Below are 15,778 nucleotides of genomic sequence, written 5' to 3'. Positions count from 1 at the left end.
CCCGGACAAACTTCTCCAATAATTAATTCAGGTTATATCCCCCAACATTGTACCCACGATGAAATCCGGGGATTATTTGATTTAAACAGCGGTTCTATCTAATAAATGTCTTACAAAGCTCTGGGCTACCACATCATAAAATTGAACCATGAATTCAACTTTGAAAACCCAAAATAGATACAGCACAAAATACAAAAAGCAGAAGATTTCTGGAAGTCATACATATAACAAAAAACATACAAAACACAGTAAATACAAAACTGACACTAAGCACTTAAATACACATTACGCTGACATTATAAATAGACTCAAAATATAAACATAAAAATCAGAAGAAATAAACGGGTTTAAGAAAAAAATCACTAAGTTTAATGTTAAATACAAAGCAGGACTTTAAAAAAACAGGGATGTAATCAAACAGGACCCTGGACATGAGATAAGGTCCAAAGAGGTAGCAAGAAATATAGAGTAACGGCGGTGCTAAGGAGAAGTGGAGATGCACTAATAAGTAATGGTAGAAAAGTAGAATAGTGTAAAAATGTTGCACGATTTGCTATATGAAATTCAAATTATGGAAAATTATGAGGTAAATATAATAGTGTGAATTATAATACATAAGGATGAAGATTGTTGTTATGATGGTTTATTATTGTTGTAGGTTTAAAGTACATGAATATGGGACAGTGGTCCCGAAACGTTGTACTGTAATATGATAATTTAATATAAATTACATCCAATTGGAAGTTTATTAACCTCAAAAATTTTTTATAAATCGTTTTGATAAAAGTTCCGAAGAAAATGGCTAAGTCAAAACAAAAACCTTTTTAAAATAAAAGCGCACAGTTATTTCGAGATCCTGCTAAAAATATGTGGAGTAAAATCAAGCAATCTAACCGAAAAATAAAATTATATTTGTTCAAAAGCCGTAATTGACATTGTTACAATATCATTAGTGGCGTAAAAGCAATAGGGAAGGAATTGAAGTTATAAATAGCATTTCGAGGAACTACGTGTGACCGAGGCCGTTATTGGGCCCTAGCCACGTCCTCAGCAGGAAAAATAAACAGAAAGAAGATATTGCCTATCCTTGAGCGCTTAACCCTAGGATCACTGTGGCTAATGTCCCGATTTATAATCATTACATTCTAGGTGTCCATCCTGCTAGGGTTATATCTTCAATCATATTAGTAATATTGTTCAACAGTATTTTCCTCAACCTACCAATTAACTCTAACAACACCTGAATGTACGATTGCTACTTGCTCTGTGGGAATAATTTGTACTGATATATTGATCAGTTACCTAATAGTAATATGATGTGGAAATACATATATGCAAGTATATTATTAATAGAAGAAATCATATTTTCAAAAATTACTAATAAATATCAGTTAATTTATATAAATTTGACTCCGATAGTATGTTTCATTACTGAATATTCAATCAATGGATATTGATATTGCCTTTGTTGGATATGTATTATTTTTTTTTTTTACTTTACAAAAATTTTTGTAAACGATGTCAGGTATGATTGATATGATGTGACATTTTTACACAAACACAAGTATGGTGCATATTATCTTAAACTTTGATTTAATTCATAAAATCAAATACTTTATATTGGATCGTTGCATATGAAATGTCAGTTTTTATTAAAACAACTTATGATATCTGTTGGGGCGTTTCTTAAATGAAAAAATCTACTTCTTCCCCAGAGGAAAAATGTTCGCTGATTCGGGTGATAAAAAAACGGAGGACCTGAAATGAATCATAAAAACACAAAAATAATAAAGAAAAATTAGAGAATAAAAAAAAAACCTTCCTACTGATATACAAATTTAATTAAATTAAAATATAAAGAAATAAAAAACTGTTGCTTGTTGTTCCAAAAAAAAATAAAAATAGTTAATTGTGAAGTAAAAAGAGAAAATATTTCGATATATATCTATAAACAAAAAACAAATCAATTTTCTTTACACAAGAAATAATGAGTAAATTAGAAACAAATAAAAAAAAAAAATATGAAGTTCGGTGAAAGAATGGGAGAAAAAAGTCACTCACAGTAGGGGTCGATAAGGGCATATGGATATTTCTCATTTCTACTCTCATAAACTGTGGTTGTTGAGACGATATGTCGAGTATTGGGTGAGCAAGGCGAACCCTGAAAATCAAGTCGTCTGGTGAGTTAACTCCTGACCTCTTGACTGCCGACCCTAGACTCTTTACTCTAGCCAGCGGACTGTAGACTTCTTATCAGTCCCTGTATACAGGCCGTAATCCCATTGTAGCCTACAATGTTGTTGAATGTGCCGAGCCGCAGCAATGTATTTGTATTATGCACGCAAAACAACAAACTTCCTTATTTGCGTAATAAATTCTAATTTAATTTTAATTACAAAAAATAAGTGTTTTGTTAATGACTGAATTGTTATTAAAATAAAAGGGAATTATAATTAACTTATAATTAACAAAAAATAAAAGACCACTTGGAAGTATAATTAAATTAAAGAAAAGAAATATACACTTTTGTTGGACTTTAACAATATCAAAAGATTTCTATTCAAAGTACTTACCCTCATTTTCTACATATTTACCTCAGCGTGTTAGGAACTTTTCATTCCAAAAATAAAAAAAAAAACAAGTTTTTTTGAAGAAATTAAGTCAGACAATTTTTTAACTTGTGAATCATTTAAAAAAAATTACCTTTTAGAAACTTGCTCAAATATCTGAACAGATGGAAATCTGTTGGAGATAAGTGTGGCGAAAAAGTTGGGCTTGCAAGGACTACGTAACAGAGCTCGTTCAGTTTCTTCACTGTCTGTCATGAAACATGAGATCTCGCGTTGGCAAGGAGTACAGGTCCCTTCCGATTAAACAATGCATCTTGTTTTTTTGACAACTTTTTAACGTATTGCAGAAGAATGTAGATGTGATTGTTGCTGTGTAAAAAAGTAAAATAATTATTCCTGTCATTAATCACCATGTTATTGCACATTATTGTACAGAAACCTATAATTTTTTTGACCGGTCCCCGTAATGTTGTCCCAGTCTTTCGTCGATGGTTAACCACTGACATCACCGAAGCCCGTTGTACTCCATGTACTCTCCACCTTTCATCACACCTGAATATCCTTTCGAGAAAAAGTTTTTTTATTTTTTTACATTTGCCCATTTTACTTTAACAGTGATCTTTAAGTGCCGAGAAACTATTGATACACTTTACTTTAGTTGTCCTGCAAGTCCTTTAACTGTGTGGTACGGGGTTTCTTCCACAGTAGGCCTAAGTTCAACGTGTTCAATTGCTGGGGAAGGTCTCCTTCTAGATTGGATATCCAAATCTGAGTCACCTGCCAAATAATTTTCAAACCACCGGCAGTTGATCTCTTCGTATAACACCCTTTCCCAAACGATAGTAAATATTATCAAAAAAGAGAAGATTAACAACGTCTCGTTATTAATCTATGAACATAAAGGAGTAAACAACAGAAGTCCATTAATCCCACTTTGAATTTCTGAAATCATAAAAACGGACATTTCATATGAAATGACCCAATAATGATGATTACTAAAGTGATATCAATAATCTGATTGTAGGAAGATAGTTCGGGTGGCGATAAATAAAGGTATCAAAGTAGTAAAAGAAAACTATTTATAGTAAAAGCTATCCAAGGTTTCACCCCACTTTGCAGGGCTTCGTCAGGGCTGATAAGAATGAAGATCTGCTACCAACTGAGAAAAAAACAGATGAAAATAAATTAAACTTAACGTTAGTTAATAATAAATAGTTTTCTTTTACTATTTTAATACCTTTATTTATCGCCACCCGGACTATGTTCCTCCAATCAGATTATTAATGATGTCCGTTTTTATGATTTCCGAAATTCAAAGTGGGATTAATGGACTTCTGTTGTTTACTCCTTTATGTTCATAGATTAATAACGAGACGTTGTTAATCTTCTCTTTTTTGATAATATTTACTATCGCTTGGGAAAGGGTGTTAAACGAAGAGATCAACTGCCGGTGGTTTGAAAATTATCTTCTCTCTCTTAATAACGCTAATACCTTTATGAGATAAAATTTGTTATATTACCTAAATTACCTCCACTACCATAGGCTCCTAGTGAGTTCTCTAATATATCCTTACTTTGATTATAGCTGTATAGTATATGGGGGCGTCTCTGGGGATCTCGAGACGAAATTAAAACGTTTGATAAATTGCTGTGTACGATTCATCTTCGGGATCCCATGGGATATACATAAGCCTCTGTTTCCCGTTTTTATGCCGAGTTGAAGTGGCTTTATCCTTCCTACCGTCGTAGTTATTTCCTGGCATCCTTCATCTTCCAAGTCATCCATTCCCGCCGTCCTTCATACATCTTCGAGCTCCTTCAATTCAAATCCTCTATTCGTTCCCGCAATACCCGTTCCCGGTCTTCAGATTTATACACAAGGGTCCACCGAACCGCTGCTTTCGATAGATCGTTCATTATCCGATCATCCCTATGGAATTCCATCCCTTTTAACATCCGTCGCTCCAATACCCTCCCTACCTTTAAATCCTCCCTGTTATATCACTTCTTATCCATTCAGACCCCATAAAATAGTAAATCAATATAATCGTAAATATGTGTATAAACTATTGTATCATTCTTACCTATTTCTACATAATTTTTTTTCCTTTTTTTTATTTATTTTTTTTTTTTTTATTGTCCAACTGATTAAAGTGAGAAAATAACTTATAATTTTTTTTTATAATGACTATTTATATTTCTTTGTATTTTCGTTCAAGTATCTCTGAGGCTCCTCAGCCCTTATCTGTCTATTTCTCTGTATTATTCTAAAGGGACTTGTTCCAGAATAAATGAAGTATTATTATTATTATATTGTATTAATTCTTTTTTTTTTTTAAGCTGAAAGAAGAAAAACAAATATATACGGTTAGTAAATGTTGTAAACTACAAAACAGAAAGCAATTTGCTACAAAATAGGTCAACTCTTTCAGAAGATAATATTTATAATTATAATTTACTTTTAATTTTTTATTTTAAGGCTTTAAGGATTGTGATAAATTATGATTTTCCTTTACCTTCATAAATTACCGAGCTACGAGCAAATGAAACTAATAATCTGATACTATTTTGAAATAAAGGATTACTATTTTCACTAATGATGGTAACGATGTCTCCTTTTTCGTCATTAGCGGAGAAAATAATATCTTCAAAAAGAGTATATTAATACTTTAATTATTGTTATAATGTATTTAGTGTGTTGGTAGTGAATAAATTAAATATTAAATACATATAATGCTGAGAGATGGAAAGAGTGAAGGAAGTGAAGGGAGAAAGAGAAAAAGAAAGAAAGGCGATTATTTATTTTAGATGTTTTGACTATAGGGTCATTTATAAATTGACAAAGTTAATAAATTACAATGTTTAAATTATACACATTGGAATTACATTTAGACTATATATAATCGAATATATTATGAATTTAAACAAAAAATGAAGTTTTGCTGATGTTGCGATGTCTTCCTTCAACATCTTCAGTAAATCGGAATGGCTAGAACACGGTCGAACATGGATTCTTATTAAAACCATCACTTATCTCCGTGTCAGAGACGTTTCTTCCTGGACGTTTCTCCTTCTATTTCACCAGAAGGGAGGTTGAAACCATCATTTGAACGGAACTATGATGAATTGAAAACAAGTAATTATGGATATGCTTCAAGTGTTGATTATTATATTTTCCTCAATGTTGAAAATAAGAATTTTCCATTCTTGGCCTTTGCTATCGTTCTGCTGACTACAACCAGTGTATGAAGTATGCCTTCAACCGCATTGTAAGACACACTTCACTTTTGGTTGGCTGGTTGGGTTTGAGTGGACTGTATAATTGAAAAATGAAACATGATTAAATGTAATAAAATTCTATTGTTTTATGTACAAGAGGTGTAGGGGATGACCGAATGAAAACATTATGATTAGATTGTTAGTAGAATTTTGTATGACTGGGCTATGGATATTGAAGATCTAACATTGAGGTGATTAATGATGATATGGTTGTTAACTATTGCTAGATGGACTTACTCCATGGTCCTTTCTTCCCCCTACATTTTTAGGCCTCTCTCCCCTCTGCTGCAGGGAACCACTCAAGTAAATCTACTCACTCATGTAGATATTAGTGATGAGTTAACAAAAGAAAAGGATGGACGCTTCTCTGGCTGAGACAAGATGGCTCTCTCACATTAGTCTGGGTTACTTCTCTTGCCACCGAGAGTGCTGGAGGAGGTGAGATTTGGCTGTTGGCCACATGAGGCGCTACTAATCTTATACATGGCAGTCTTTCCGATTCAACCTTTCGGTGGCCGTAGGTTACCCGGAACAACCAGAGTACTCTCACTTAGAAGTTCATTTCGCTTATTAGGTCGTTTCATTTCTTTTTTTTTTTTTTTCAAATTTTACTCTAAAACGTAATTCTGTTCCGCAGGTATTTCTGGGAGCTCTGCCACTAGCTGTCAAGGCAGTCAACTCTGACAAGAAGCTGCTGCCCGGACGACGACTGGGCTTCCTGGCGGCCAACATCGGCTCAAGCGCCGTGGCGTCGCCTCTCCCGATCAGGATCATGACCCAGATGAGGGACCAGGGTACGGTGGCATTCATTGGCCCCGATGGGACCTGCAGTGCCGAGGCTCTGGTCGCTGCGGCCTGGAACCTACCCATCATATCTTACGTGAGTCTGGAAATATTTAATTATTAAGTTTACTGGGTCAGGAATACAATGAATAAATTGTAGACATATCATATTGCAGCCTGATCAATATGAATATTCAATACTGATGAAATTAGTGCTATTACGACAATTAAAATTCTTTGTTAGACGATACTTGAGCCATCTTATTTGAAAAAGCCATATATATTGCAAAAGTCTTTTTAATATATATTAAAAAGAATTTTTCAAAGAAGATGGCTATGTATACATATATAGTTTACTTGAGAATAATTGTCCAACTAAGACTTTTCAGTAAATATGCAATTACTATAAGTGTCGGTCCACACAAATATAACTCGGACCCACAGAAGCTTTGTCCAGCTTGTGATGGAACGGCACTGGAGGATTGTTTCTATTTTTTGACAAATTGCCCCGTGAATCTTGAGAACCGAATCCGATACACGCCGAAACTAAGCAATATTAACCACAATCAGTTTTATGAATTTCTGTCTGCACCCTCAGGATTGGATCTTAAACTTCTGTTTATATATGTAACACAAAACGTTTTGCTTAGAAATGGATACCTATCTTCACAATAGGATGTATGTTTTTTTTTTATATTATTAAATATGAAGTGACTTTTTTATATTTTTTTATTATTGTTTCATTCAGACGAATGTAGATAGCCCAACTTGGAAATATTGTTTGTTATTAGTTTGTATAAACGATCTTTACCTCACCATTTTTGTAAAATTAGTACAATTGGTTATTCATTTTATGTATTTTACAGGCTAACTCTATTTGTACGGAGGTTACGGGGGTTGCCCCATAAACCAATAAATAAATTATTATCATTACTGCTATATCTATTATTACTTTTATATTATTTCTATATTTATTACTTTTTATATTAGTTTTTTTAATATTTATTAACGTTTTTTCTTAATATTGATATTTTTTTATAATTATCATTTTTATATTTATCACTTTAGCCTAATATATTTATTATGTTTTTTGCTTTAGGTTTGTATTAGAGTGCTATTTTGAATTATAATTGAATATAATTGTGGACGAACATATTGGATTTTTATGTATATATATCTTACCTGTATTTAAAATGTTAATTATTTTTTATACTTTTGATTATAGTTCTGTTTTATGTTTGATAAAAAAACAAAACAAGAAGTCATATTCGGGTAAGAGAGAAAATTGTAAAGTTAAAAAATGGAAAATATATGCACATATATAAAGAATAATAAAAAGCTAGAAAAAATTAAAGTATATAAGGTAAAAAGAAATATAAACAATAACAAAAATCATGTATAATTTTAGCATATAATTCAAAACTTTTTATAAAAGTATTACGGTTATTATAAATGATTTTGGACTAATATTCTTGATTGATGGTAGTTTATTATATCATTGTATATTAGAAAAAAAACAAAAAAAAAACAAAAAAAAAAACTTAAAATCTGTACCGCTGCAACCCACGAAGGGCTTGGGGTGCAGTGCTTTGTAAGCAAATACAAACTAGACCAACGGTTGTACAGGGAGATGATTTGGCCAGAACCAGAGCTCCTGAACCCTCAGTGTTGACTTAGGCTTGAGTAACAGAATAAATAATTATTTGTCAAAGTTGAATTCGAACCCGTGTCCTTGGAGTCAGTAGCACAGTACCTTACCAACCATACCAAAATACCACAAAAACAAACTTTAGAGACCTTAAATTTGATTTATGTGTAATAAATAACTATCATTCCAATTAGTCATTAATATATACTGTGTAAATATAAACAATGAAACAATTTGGTAATTAACCAGAGCAGAAATATTCATGAATGTTCGAAGAAATTGGTTTTTGGCACAAACCATTGTGCTTATAAATGTTTCCTTGATTATTAATAATTTACCAGATGGATTTAGGTTGTTGGGTAGAGGAGAATTGATGGCCTAAGAAAATTTTGTATCTTAAAAGATAAATAATTTGATCTTAACCCAACTCCAAATTTGTTAATAAGAGTGTGGGTATCTTAAGAGTATGGGTGTCAGCAGGTGTACGTCTAAGGCACTGTTTGAGTATCTGAATATGTTTCGCTAATAACTGAGAATATTCCATTTCCTACACGTGCCTTCACTGCCATTATTAAAGTTAACAAGAGATTTAAAAAATCAATTAATAATAATTGTAATCAGTGGATGCATTTAAATGAAATGAAATAAAAAAATAGTATATTATTCTGGGGCTGTCTGGTCCTCAAGAATAATAAACAAGTAAATAATACTCCCCCCCCCCCCAGGGCACACTTAATTATAACTTATATTAAAACTGTATATAAATAATTTTGGATACATAGATAAAAAAAAAAACTAACTGACTAAATACACAAAAAACAAAACATTTGTACTATAATAATATCGGATTAGATTGGTTATGTAAAAGGTAGTTAAATATAAGGGATTTAAACGAGGGAAGGGTTGGTACTTGACGTATGTTAGAGGGAATAGAGTTCCAGTGTTACACAGCTCCGGTAAAAAAATGATTTATCAAACGTAGCAGTTCGGTGAGGTGAAGGGTAGATAAACGGAACCTTCGGGATTGAGCTAAGAATATGTATTGCAGGTTTTCTAGGATATAAGAGGGGCGGTGAGTACTAATTAATTGGAATACAAAGGAAGCTAAGAAATACTTTGGAATGACCCTGGGCCCTGTTTCATAATGAAAGCTAATAGTATTAGTTGATTGTACAAGTGTAGAAATTAGTGTAGTAATAATACTAATACTTATTTTTTTCATGATAGGGATGACTATTAGTGATATAACAGTAATTAAAAAATACTAAAGTACAAGTTACTATTGTACAAGTCTGTGTAATTGAACTAAGATAAATCTAGAAGACTAATAGTATTAGTTTGTACTTTATTATGAAACAGGGCCCAGGAAGGGGCATATGAAAAATGTTAAGGACTAGTTTCTAATAAATCTACATTCCATAAGATTATTTTAGGGATAAACCTTTTTTTTTGTTTTAACTGACCATTTACTTGCCAGTTTCAAACACGTAGTTTAAAGATTCTTAACAGAATGTCATATGAGAGTATAAAGAAGGATTGAATGGAATTTGTAAACAAAACATTTATCTAAACAGTTTTATTTATAAATCCTAATACCGTTATTCTATATGGACTGAATAAAATCATAGACCTCTGCGAAGAATCTTATTTATTTATCGAATCTTTCAAAATATTTTCTCCTAGCCCACCCAAGCGATTCATTGGCATTTCCCCTATTTCTGTATTTACCCAATAAATCATCCAGGGATGGGGTTGTAAATGATGTAAACAGGGGGGGGGGAGCAGAACAAGAAAGTGAATGATATAGACAACTGTATCCCTGTTTTGTAGGAAGAGGGAAATAGAACACAACCTAATCAAGCCTTCAAGTCGATGTTGGTCTGAGTCCTGAATACACACTAACGGTTGATTGTTCCTGGATCTATTTATGTTTATGTTGCTTATATGTGTACGAGACAATGCATTTTATAAATTAAACTATTTATCTAATTGAAAAACAAAGTTTATTTGGAGTAGGAGTTATTTATGAACAAGCTATTGGATTTATTACTCCGAGTATGGCTGTGGAAACACCTAGTCTCTATAAAGAGAGTACATAGGTATGAAGGGAACACAGGCGGTTGGCAGTAGGTACAGACCATATCTCATTGTATACAAAGTCGGTTAAACAAAGTGGACAAGACTATGGGTTGAATTCGGATAATTCTGGAAAAATATTCTTAGAACCTCATTAAACCCAAAATAAAACTATATAACAATATTTTATTTTTTTTTACTTTTTCTAAAAACAATTTTATTTTATACACATATATTATATATTAGTCAACTTCTATATCGATTTGCCTTTTTTACCTTTGGTTAATTATCGAACTTTCTTTTTCATCGTCCGAATAATCTTATTAAATTTTGTTGATATTCTTTGATGGTGCTTTTTATTTTACTTCCCAATGTTATTAAATAAAAAAAAAGTAAAAGTAATAATGGAAGATTACTAATAATAAGATTACTAATTGGGAGATGCTAAGAACCTTATCCACCGATCCCCCCTCTCAGTACCACTAGACCAACATACAAGGTATTAAACAGATCCTATTTAACAACAATTTCCCTCCGAAAATTACTAACAAACTACTCGATTTTTACATTAACCGTGTTACTCTAATCCCTCCTGTCCTCAACTCTTCTCAGCCCACTCTACCACTTTTTCAGTACAGGCCGCTTCCGTATATCCCCATTCTTTCTGATAAAATTCAAAAATCTTTAAGATCCACTATTCCCACCCTACGTCTTGGCTTGAAGTCCCACAAATAAAAATTTCCTATTTTTTTTTCTAAATTGAAAGACCCTATTCCTTTCTTACAACGTTCCTATGTAGTTTACCGGATACCCTGTTCAACCCCATGTTCCAATTCCCTCTATATCGGCGAAACTAAAAACCAACTTAAGAACCGCATTTTCTAGCACAAAACTTCTATCAACTCCTGTAATCCACTTGCATCTAAATTATCAGAACACGCATTAAACCTGAATCATATTTTTAATTTCGACAATCCGTCCATTCTTGCCACTGTCCCCAACCATACAAAACGTCTCATCTCGGAGTCCATTTACATAAATTTAACTGAAAATTCCGTCAATCATAAAGTTGATAAAGACTGCATCTACCTTACATATCGACACACTTTGAACATAATAAAACCCTCATAATACTTCTTTTCACTTTGTTCTGCATTTCAGAAGTCCACTTTCTTTTCATATCTTTTATTCTTGTTTCTCTAATTTCTCACCCCTTATTTAATTATTTTTATATTTACTATCCTTCCTGTTTCATTTATATTCATGTATTTTATCTTTTAATTTATATTCATGTGTTACCTTCTTAAGTGTACTCATATTAATTACTTAATTATTAATTTTCTATTATAATTTACATTTCTCTGTATCTCCACTCATTTGGTATATTATCTCTACCATTTATTGTTTACCTAATTTAAATTTTTTTTTTACAATATATACTTTAAAATTATTTCCGTTATTATGTGGTGTGCTAAACTGCCATCCCCTTACAAACGGCTGCCATCCCCCACTCCACCCAATACAAACGGCTCACTCTGACTTTGACTTCCGTCAACACAGGTATGAATTCTGTCTCATCATTTGATTTTATTCTTTTCTTTTTTCATCTCTTAATTTGTTCTTTCTTTAATATTTCTTCTCTTATTTTATCTCTTATCTATCTGATACTACCGTTTTCATTTACCGTTTACAACCTTTAATTTTTCTTATTAAATTTTACTTGTCATTGTATACCCTTGTTATTTTCTACTTACTTTTTTTTTTTTTGTTGTAACTATGTCAAGTGTTCGTATCTTTTTTAGCCCTGACGAAGCCCTGCAACGTGGGGCGAAACGTTAGCTCAATAAAAATAGTATATCCATTTCCTATTTGAGTTTTTTTGACCGCACCCGGACCGTATTCCATTCATTAAAATAATAATCTTTCAATTTACGTAAAATTCAAATTAGTCAACGATGCCGCGAACTGTGGAGTAAGCTGAGAAAATATTCTAGTCAAGTTGGATTTGATAATCTAAGTTTTTTCCGGACATAAAGCGAATCTCATTTGGTTTAGGATAAAAATATGGGGGATATAACATAAAATTGTACTAGAAACGTTTTTTTACACTTTAGGATCGTGGCAACTCCTGCCCCATCCCTTTTGGTCCTCCAGCGGTCGTAGGCTGCTGTTTATTCCCTAATTGTGTGTAACGTGTTTGTACTGATCGTTACACAACAACCTACATTCGAGTGGGTAATGGAAATTCTCAATTCCATCCTGGATCTATTCCGTGTCTACCTTCAGTCTATTGCTGTCTCGTTAAATAACACTGTATCCTCTCTGAATGTACTTTAATACTCCTTTCATAATGATCATTTATCATCATTAAGTCGATATGAAGTAACGTCGAATAAAAATTCTTTTTTTGAGTTTTCCTTACCAGGAAAAGAATACTTTTTCAGTCTTCTGTTATATAAATCCAAGAGTTCTGTTATATACTTATCTATTTAAACTAATAAGACTGAGATTCCAACCAATCCTAACACTATCCTCACCACGTTTTTTTTTTTTTTTTTTTTTTTTCTATCCCCTACCTTGCCATCTTTGGCATACGGGGTGCGGGAGCAGTGGGGTAGTGCGCTGGGGTTTGCGCATGCCACTACTCCCTAGGATCACCAATTTTTTTTTTCCTTTTAATGATAACCCATTAATTGTATCCCAAAATCTCCAATCCCATTTCACAGCCCTCGAAGATTGGTGTCGTAATTGGAGGATTAAAATAAATTCCAACAAATCCCATCAAATTACCTTTACCCTTCGTCTAAACCTATTATCTGCCCTACTGTTTCATTTAACGATGTTACTCTCACCCCTTTCGAACAGATCCGCCACCTTGCACTACATTTGGACAACCGATTAACCTGGAATCCTCACACCAGACTGAAAAGACAGGAAACTGCACGTCGATTTCGACTATTACAGCACTTACTAGACAAACGGTCTAAACTTCCAACACATTACAAAAGACTGATCTACATGACTGTAATAAGGCCAATCTGGATATATGGAGTTGAGCTTTGGGGTTCCACTAAACCTTCGAATTCCTCTCGTATTCAATCCTTACAATCCAAAATCCTTCGTAAAATCCTCAATGCTCCTTACTTTGTCACAAATAAAATCATACATAAAGACCTTAATGTTCCCTATGTAACCGATCTAGCCCGAACTAGATATCACTCCTTCCATTATAAACTATCTAACCACTCAAACCCCTTAGTATCTAATCTTTCATCCTCTTCCATTCCTGACAATCCTCCGAGGCGCCTGAAAAGAAGTTGGTCACAGCTAATGTAAAATGTCATTAGAGTGCTACCAATGGGTAATTGCTCTACACGCCTGTAACACTCCAATTTAACTTAGATCAGATTTACTAAATGTATTACTAATGTACAGTTATAAATAGCAATAAATAAATATAAAAAAAAAAAAATAAGAAGAATATGCCGATGGAAAATGTATGCTATCGGTGAGTAATAACCCTTTGTCGTAGACCAATGACATCTTGCTCTACAGAATTTTATAACAATATTTCAGTATTCCTGCCGAACATATTCATCACCTAGGAACCTAGGACTCACCTAGGACTACATCTGGTCAAACGACTAGCTTGGACTATAGCTACACTTACTAGATAAACGGTATAAACTTCCAAATAATTACAAAATTAACATTTACATGACTTTAATAAGGCCTATCTGGACTTAAGGAGTTGAACTTAGGGGGTCCGTTAAACCATCGAATTCCTCTTGTATCCAGCCCTTAAGGGGGATCTACAGGTTGGCCAAGCCGTGGCGAACTCAGGCATGCGCCAGCTTGGCTTGGCTTGGCTGGTACGGGTTGGTCAAAACTCATTGCCGATGCGTGGAGGGTTTTGTTGCAACTGAGAGCTGTTAGGAGGATTAAGGTGTTTGTTTTATCTTTTTATAATAAGTTTTATATTTAATCTTATTTATTTTTATATTTCTATATCTTATATAGATTATTCTATTTTATATCTTATATTTATTAGATTATATTGCTGATTGACCGTGTGTATCAATAAATAGAAATGGCCAACGTTTCGCCCCACGTTGCAGGGCTTCGTCAGGGCTGTTTTGACGGAAGTCAAAGTCAAAGTCAGGGACGAAACGTTGGCTCAAATAAAAATAGTACACCCATTTACTATTTGAGTTTTATTTGACCGCGCCCGGACCATGTACCTATTTATTTATATTTAATCTCCTTTCATTTTCTTTTATTTTGTAATAAAAATAATATTATCCCAGGGCAATGGCTGAAATTTGTACGTCCGCCATGCTTGCCTCTTTGAAAAATACTGACATGTGGATAGTTAGCTCGGACGGTTCCTTTGTTTACCGATCATTTATACAAGCCTCCGAGCGGCCAACAAGTAGATCCTCCTTTACAATTCAGAATCCTTCTTAAATATCCAATGCTCCTTACTTTGTTAAAAATAAAATCATACATCAGGATCACTTTTCAAAATATTGCCGATTTGGCAAAAACTGATATCAATCTGCATGATAAACTCCCTAACAACCCAAACCCATTTTTTTCTAACCTTGCTTCCTCTTCAATACCTGATAATCTTTATAGACGACTGAAAAGAAGTTGACCTCGTGACCTTCTAATCCAGAAATGTTATTTAAGTTCTACCTATGTGTTGATTCTGTAAAATAAATATGATGCACAATAGGTCGTCGTGAATAATGAAAAGATTAAACGACTGAAACGTATGTAGAGCCGGAAGGGAAAATTCACTGAATTAAAAGTGGTAGCCAGGGTAAAATGGAATAAGCGGTTCTCGGAGGAGTTTGGTTGAGGAAATCTTCATATGTGCAAAATTAATAACAAATAACCTTAAGCTTAAGGGATCAAGACTTGAGAATTTATTACAATAAGAAAACCGACTGGCAATCAAAATTTCACCTTCGAAAACCAGAATCGTTCCATTTACAATAAATTTTTGGATTTCATTACACAAAATAAAATTATATAAAAGGACAGTCTTAAGATGTTAAGAAATCATTTAAGGATTATGATGTTGATGAGTACTCTTTGAGTCATAGACCCAACAAAAAAATCAAAAATTATTATAGTATATTAAAGGACAAAATTGATACAACGAATCAATCGGGATTGATATATAAAATTCCCTGTCTAAATTGTCCAGCTATATATATATATATTGTTTTACCTATATATATATATATATATTGTTTTACCTATATATATATATATATATATAAGTTAAGTATTGGCGAAAGCACAATGTCAAAAAATAGAAGAAGGAAAAAGATCTAACTCGCTTGAACTGCTGTAAAATACTGATCTATTTGCGGAGCCTGTCCGTCTATATATATACAATAGGTCAGCTGTT

At 33.0% G+C, this 15,778-nt stretch overlaps 1 protein-coding gene across 1 annotated transcript in view; it reads left to right on the top strand.

The window, feature by feature from the left end:
• LOC136796182 (guanylate cyclase 32E-like) overlaps nt 1–7,540 on the top strand; it is an 81,261-nt gene extending 73,721 nt beyond the window's left edge. Inside the window, exons 4-5 of the mRNA XM_067049134.1 lie at nt 6,487–6,729; nt 7,499–7,540. Of these exons, the coding sequence (XP_066905235.1) occupies nt 6,487–6,729; nt 7,499–7,540 (285 nt within the window). The remainder of the gene's footprint in view (nt 1–6,486; nt 6,730–7,498) is intronic.
• The last annotated feature ends 8,238 nt before the right edge of the window (nt 7,541–15,778 follow it).

The sequence above is a fragment of the Halyomorpha halys genome, unplaced genomic scaffold, assembly GCF_000696795.3.
Source record: "Halyomorpha halys isolate HHAL.00 unplaced genomic scaffold, Hhal_1.1 Scaffold168.1, whole genome shotgun sequence".
Lineage (NCBI taxonomy): Eukaryota > Metazoa > Arthropoda > Insecta > Hemiptera > Pentatomidae > Halyomorpha > Halyomorpha halys.
This window is presented reverse-complemented; position numbering and strand designations above follow the sequence as displayed.